This window comes from Octopus bimaculoides, chromosome 9 (genome assembly GCF_046866305.1).
Source record: "Octopus bimaculoides isolate indiv1 chromosome 9, ASM4686630v1, whole genome shotgun sequence".
NCBI lineage: Eukaryota > Metazoa > Mollusca > Cephalopoda > Octopoda > Octopodidae > Octopus > Octopus bimaculoides.
In genome coordinates this window covers 16,778,879-16,786,378 of record NC_142936.1, presented here as the reverse complement: position 1 = coordinate 16,786,378, position 7,500 = coordinate 16,778,879, and the positions used below count along the sequence as shown (strand labels likewise).

The 7,500-nt window shown below is 36.0% G+C and overlaps 1 protein-coding gene across 1 annotated transcript; it reads left to right on the top strand.

Moving 5' to 3' along the window:
* Nucleotides 1–4,413: 4,413 nt before the first annotated feature.
* LOC106869642 (uncharacterized) lies at nt 4,414–6,165 on the top strand. Its single transcript, XM_014915461.2, has one exon. It carries the CDS (start codon nt 5,034–5,036, stop codon nt 5,895–5,897), a length of 864 nt encoding a protein of 287 aa, XP_014770947.2. The 5' UTR covers nt 4,414–5,033; the 3' UTR covers nt 5,898–6,165.
* The last annotated feature ends 1,335 nt before the right edge of the window (nt 6,166–7,500 follow it).

Below are 7,500 nucleotides of genomic sequence, written 5' to 3'. Positions count from 1 at the left end.
TTTTATTTGTAGACTAAGGCTACCATTGGTTTCTTGTTAAAGAAGCTCTTAATAATACCGATGTTCCAATGTGATAGGCTTGATAATTGTTAAAAGTTTCCTTGACCTGAAACCAATGGTAGCCTTAATACACAAATAAAGTATCTCCCTTCTCCCCTCCCTTCTCCCCTCCCTTCTCCCCTCCCTTCTCCCCTCCCTTCTCCCCTCCCTTCTCCCCTCCCCTCCCCTTCCTCCCCTCCCTCCTCCCTACCTACCTACATAGCTGCACATACATACATACATACATACATACATACATACATACATACATACATACACACACACACACACACATACACACATACATACATACATACATACATACATACATACATACATTCATACATGAAGATATCATGAGTTTGTTGTGCTTGCACGGAGCTGTCAAAATTCGTGCTAGTCGATATTTTTCATTTGTTTTTATGCATAGCTGCAATATTGACTGAATATTGACTTCTTTGCATAATATGCATAGTTATATCAACTAGTCATCGATTATCCGAAACAGCTGTAAAGACAGCATGAAATTTTCATACAAATACATGTCTTATACTTGTTATTGTTTGTTTGTCTTCTTGCATACGTGCATATATACATACACATACATGCATATGTACATATGTACACACACATGTGTGCGTGTGTGCGTGTGCGTAGATAAACACTTAATGATCTAGTACACTACTTAAAGTATCATAATTACGCAAAACGATTGTGATCGAGAGGATCAATGAATGACTACCTATAAACATAAAATCTGTATTATGTATTGAGTGTTCTTTTCTTTCGTTTGCACTCATAAACATAAACCTATGCGCGTACATGCATGTATGGGTGAATGCGTGTACATGTTTTAATGGTTTGGTCTGAAAAAGGAGGTTGTGCGCACGGCCCCCGAAGCAGGTGACGTTGACCTTGTTGATGTTCTTGCAGGGAGAACAAGCGCAGAACAGGAATTTCACAGAGTCGATATTCTGGACAGAGAGGAGTGGGTGTAGCGATTAGTTCCTGCCTGTCGATTAAATGTTGGGTGTGGTCGCAAAAAAGATGATGAGAGAGGGCGAGACCAATGAGCCGTGAGTGCCTGCAGGCAGGAGTAGAATGTAACCAAACCAAACTGAGACCGTTGTAGTAACTATAAAAGAGAGAGGTGGAGTGACAGCAGGTTTGTGAGTGGAGCCTGGAATGTGTTGGTGAGAGACTTCATATTAACCATCTAAGTGGTCTTTCTTGAATGTCTGTTTGTGTAATAACGGTACCTTCTCAAATATGAATGCAGTACTCCACGGTGGTCTCACTTAAGCCTTGTGGAAAAGTTAGTAGTTGATGGGGTCTGAAGTATTTTCTGACACTGGAATGGAAGGCCAGTCTTTGTAATGTAATCTCTACGATATTTGAGTATGCACGTTCGTCAAAAGATTTTCATTAATGGTGAAAATTAAAATTTTGAGCTGCCTTGAGGACTTCAATAGCGTTCCGTTCATGCTTAATCATTACACCTGTCAAGATGTTTTCTAGGCAGGTGTAATGATTGTTCCTTTGTGGTCTGGAAGTAGACAAGATTGGCATTTCCCACTGGAAGCTATGTTGTTGTTGGACTCCATTTGTTGAGTAGGCACGGGCTTGACACAAGGTGCCTAGGTTACATGCAGTTGGGGCTAGAATGCAGAATGTTAGAGAGGAGTAGAGAATGGCATCATCTAATTAGAAGGGGACAGGAAACCACTGGTCCAAGAGACGGGAGACGGATGGTGCCCGTAAGAAGATAGTTTTGCCAGATGAGTTATATGTCAGGTATGACTGAAAGCTTCGCTGATGTGCGCGCGCACACACACACACACACACACACACACACACACATACACACACATACACACACACACACACATTGTGGGCTCACCTGTCGTAGACGATAGATGAAGGTTCTGCAATTTCTTACTGAACAACTTGGACAGGTGAATTCTTTATAGTGATTAAATGTTTGTGTTCATTCAATCATTCATATATATATATATATATATATATATATATATATATATATATATATATATATATATATATATATATATATATATATATATATATATATATATATATATATATATATATATATATATTTAATTATATGTATTTATTCTATCCTAATAAATAATAATTCGGATAGAATAAATGGGTTAATAGAAACCAAGGTAGCAAAGATCACAAAATAACTGTGGTGTAATTCCTGTTGGTGAGGCAGAAACTCCTTGATATTTTGGGTATTTGAGTATATATAAAAATTTAAGGAATGGAGTAAACGCATGTTATAACTGCATACTTTATTCCGACATATGTTTCGAAGAATTACAATTTATGCGATCCGTAGGAATCGTCGATGTTAAAAATGTAAACTTCTCCTCAGGGAACTCGGTCATAATGTCTTACGTTTAAGATGGTTCCCATACATTCCCTGAGGAGAAGTTTACATTTTTAACATCGACGATTCCTACGGATCGCATAAATTGTAATTCTTCGAAACATATGTCGGAATAAAGTATGCAGTTATAACATGCGTTTACTCCATTCCTTAAATTATACATACATATATATATATATATATATATATATATATATATATATATATATATGTATATATATATATATATATATATATACACACATACATATATACATATATATATGTATATATACACACACATTCACTTTATAATTTAAGATAATGATTTCATTTACAGCAGACTGTAAACGTGAACGGGAAGGAGAGCAGTCTGTTGAAACTAACCTGATAGTTATTTACTGTGCAATACAAGTCTGTTGACTCGGTCTTATTGCATGGCTCGTACTTATCGTCTGCAGAATGATGAACGGACAAGTCAATTCCGGTGGAGTTGAGGTTCGAACTTAAAACGTAGAAGGAACATAACTAAACACCGTCAGCTGTTTAGAATTTTATCTTTAATGTTGTTGCTTCCCCACTGCCTTCAATAACAATGATTTTTTAACCCATGGACTCGATCAAAGACCTATTGTTAACGATGTTCCAGTCGAGACCATTCCGTTTTTTTTTCTCTCTTAGACATACTGTAAATCTAGGAAACACTAATCTAATTTGGGATCTAGTTCAAAACGGGGGCACCAGTATTTTCTTAACGAAACACTTTGAAACTTGGGACACTGGTAGAATGTGTCATATAAAACATCTTTTTCTCTTAGTCTTCTTAAGAAAAATTATTATATTGCAATTTATTTCATGTTAAAGTTGTCGTCCATTCAGCCGAATACATTAAGTGCTGACTACGTAAACAAACGATTCTCAAACGATTCTGGCGGTGATAAAATTATTATTTCCTTGTCAAAAAATGGCTGAAGCATATTGGCAGTAGTTAATAAACCTTTCTATTATAGGCACAAGGCCTGGTTTTTGAGGGAAGGAGCAAGTCAATTAGGGTTAGGGTTAGGGTTAGGGTTAGGGAAAACGAACACACGTGTGTTGCCTCTCTGCAAAATGTCAGAAGTAATGGAGATTAAATACGCTTTACACCGCTTAAACTGCCAAAGGAGTAACTGTAAACAGCTGAATACTTGTCAGTGATTGGTTGAAATTATCGAAAGAAGACAATTTTTTACATGAAATTAATTCGAATACAAAAATATTTTTCTGTTCTATAACACAAAATAGATAAGTATACGGAGTTTGAAAGTCTTTCGGTACCAAAAACACTACATAAAACATAAATGAAAACTGGTGCCCCCGTTTTGAACTAGATCCCTAATTTGTCCTAGCATTCTTTTTTAAATGATGATACAGTACGAATTGAGGGGTGTGATTTGGCAGCTATTTCTAGTAGGTTCAGCAACCATATAAGGAATACTTAAAGATGATAATTGTGCTGGTGACTGGGTTAGTGATGGCGAAAACGCTAGTGGTTGTAGTAGGGGAGGTAGTCTTGATGGTGAAGGCGGTAGCAGTAGTAGTAGTGGGATTCTGTGTGTATTGGTGAAGGAGGAGGTGGTAGTAGTAGTGTTGACGGTGAAGGCGGTGGTGGTGCTGGTAATATTTGTTGGTAAAAGGGCGGAGGTGAGGTTCATATAATGTTGGTGGTGGTTGTCAGAATAGTTTTTTTAAGAATTGTTAAATGGTAGGGAGGTTCGTTGTTGAGTGGTGCAGTGCTTTTGAGCGGTTGCTTACGACACCACACACACTGAGTATATCCTGTTAATTATTTGAAGAGAAGGAAATATTCACTTACAGTTGACCATGGTACTATAAAGTTATATATATATATATATATATATATATATATATATATATATATATATATATATATATGTATATGTATGTATATGTATATATATATATATATATATAATTACAAACTTCAGCAACCTTTGTATTGACAAGTAGACAAGTGAAGCAGACATAGACGGATGGTTGAATGAAGATATTGAAATAAAGAGAGATATATGGAGAGTCTGATAGATAAATTGAAAGATATGACGGACAGAATATCCAGAATAACCATCGTTTTTGTATTGTAGCACAGCAATTACTCAACGTCATCGAGAGAGCAAACAAGAGCAAGAATTTTGCTATGTGTTTAAACAACAATAACAAAAACTCACCAGCCGAAAGGAATTCTTGAGAAACACTTAACAACAAAAGCAACCAATCATTTTATGATATAAAGAACTACTTAAAGCTTTAAAAACAACAACAAACAAGCAAAAATAAAACCCTAAAGAAACAGAAGTGAAACGAAGTTCACTTATTTTTTTTTATCATTACAAAGAAGGCAGCGAAAATTTAAGCTCTGAATGAACAAAGAAAATATATTGTTCATTTATCAAAACTAGTTTTGTAATTTAAAAAAAATTTAATATTATTTTTAACAGTACAGATGTTTTCGTTCTAATATTTTGTTCAAATCATTCGCGGTGATAGAAGAAAAATACTAACAAAACAGCAAAACAGAAGTATCTAATATTTATTCAATATGGTGGAAGAAAGTACCCTCTTGTTGATTTTAATTGCATTTGCAATCGGCTACATGTTTTTCGGAACACTAAACTGTGTTTTATCTCTGGCGGTTCTTTGTCGCAAAGGCACAAAACTGTTAATGATGCGGGAGTACCTCATTGTTTTGAGTATATTCGACCTCGGCGTTCTCTATTCTGGTCTGTTGCCAAACATAATGGAAACTTACGATGTAATTGGTGACTATAGCAGCGATAAACAGTGTAAGTTGACTAAGTTTTTTATATTTTTCTTTCTGGAAGGATCATCATGGATGTCTGTTATTATCACAATCGAAAGAATGGTTTTCGTGCTTTTCCCTTATCTGGACCGTTCAAAGCGCTGCCAGGCAACTTCGCTGGTTGTTCTTGTTACGTTGCTGATTATAATCAATGCGCCGATGAGTATACTGTGGAAACTGGAGGGCAATAATTGCAACGGTTCTAGCATCTTAAAGAACTCCTACTTGATCAAATACAGCATAATTCCCAGTGCCATTTTGATTCTGAGCAATGCTGTCATCACTTACAAACTCTGCACACAATCAGCTCCTGCACGCGGTTCTCCCAATTTGCAGCCAGTTCTATTGGTTTTCGCGATAAGTGGCTTTTTTCTGATGACCACATTTCCAGCATCCATCATCTTAAACAACATCGAAAATCCTGATTCTATTCTTTTACTCTTTCTCAGATTACTACTTTCTACCAACAACACATTCAACTTTATATTGTACTTAATTGTTAGTAAAATATTTCGTGAAGAACTGTTGCTCATGCTAAAATGGAAGCGACCAAATGAAACACGATTAACGCAACTCAGAGTCGTATCCAATACACCGATGTGATTGAATTTTTTTCTTTTTTTTTTTTTCCTCGTTCATTCCATTTTCTTCGTAGTGTTTTGTTAGTTCAGATATTAGAGAACTCAAAACAAGATTCGGATATGGACACATCCTTGAAAATTATCTCAAGCCACAACAATAATAAAGAACAACAAATTAGAAAAAAACATCTGCAACAAGCAATGACATCATCATCATCTCTGATATCACAAAAGTGACAAAGAACAACATTGAAATCAGTTTCAGAAATAAAACGAAGTGATTCAATTTCTTTCCTTTTACATTTTATTTACTTTTCCCTTTAATAGCTAACTTCTATCGAGCGGCGAGCTGGCAGAATCGTTAGCACGCCTTACAAAATGGTTGGCAGCATTTCGACTGTCTTTACGTTCTGAGTTCAAATTCCGCCGGAGTCGACTTTGCCTTTCATACTTCCGATAAAATAAGTACCGGTTGAGCAGTGGGGTCGGTATAATTGACCCATCCTTCTCCCAAACCTGCTGGCCTTGTGCCAACATTTAAAACCAATATCTTACTACTTGTTTTGCAGAATTTAGTTTGGATGTTTTTTTAATGTTCTGGTGAATTTACTTTTCATCCTTCCAGGGTCAACAAAAGTAAGTACCAGGTATGTCCTGGACTCCGTTCAATTGGCTATATACTCCGTCGCCATCATCAGCATCTTATAAGCATTTAGTACTTTTAAATTGCCCCTACTCAATAAAGACATAGTGTTTTTAGGTTGGTTTTTAGGTTCGGGTTTTATTAGACCATTCGGAAGAAGTTACACCACAGTATCCTCTTTCCAGGTGGTTTAGACAAAATTTTAAACACAGGACACATAAAACCGGATAATACATCACTAAGAATTCTGTCCGATGCTCTGACAATTGTATCAATCCATCGCTAAAGACAGGAATTATATATATACAGGACCCAAAAGGACGAAAACCAGAGTTGATCCCGGCGAGATTTGACCTCAAGTCGGAGAGATCCAGAGAAATATCTGCAAGGCATTCAATCCGATGCTGTAACGATTCTATCAATTTACTCCCCTCCCCAATCCAACTTGAATTTTTTATGGCGTTTTATTCTTGGAAACAAAATTATATTTATTTTTTGCATCTGGGATTACGTAATTAGCTTCCGGATTTAAACCTCACTGGAAACACCTTTGACTTTTATTCACCCGTGATTCGATAGAAACACCAGTCATTAACAACGGTCCATTTACTCGAATATATCCTTTTATCCATATCTGTGTCGTTGTGGCAAATTTAGAGTATTGGATTAGGAAAATCGTAATAGCATCGGACAAAATTTCTTACAGGATTTGTTCCAGCCTTTTTTGTTTAGAGTTCAAATCTGGTTGAAATTAACTTTGTCTTTTATCCTTCTTGAGTCGATAAAATAGAAAACAATTAAATACTACGGTCGATATAATCGTCGAACTGCTTCTCTTTAAATGTTTTTCTTTGTGCTGCCATTAAAAATTATTATTGCTGTCAAAAAATAGTTGGTCCTAGGTCCAATCAACAATGAATAGGGCAGTGGGTTGATTGTAATAAGGGAACACCGGATGAAATATCTTACAACATTTTGTTAT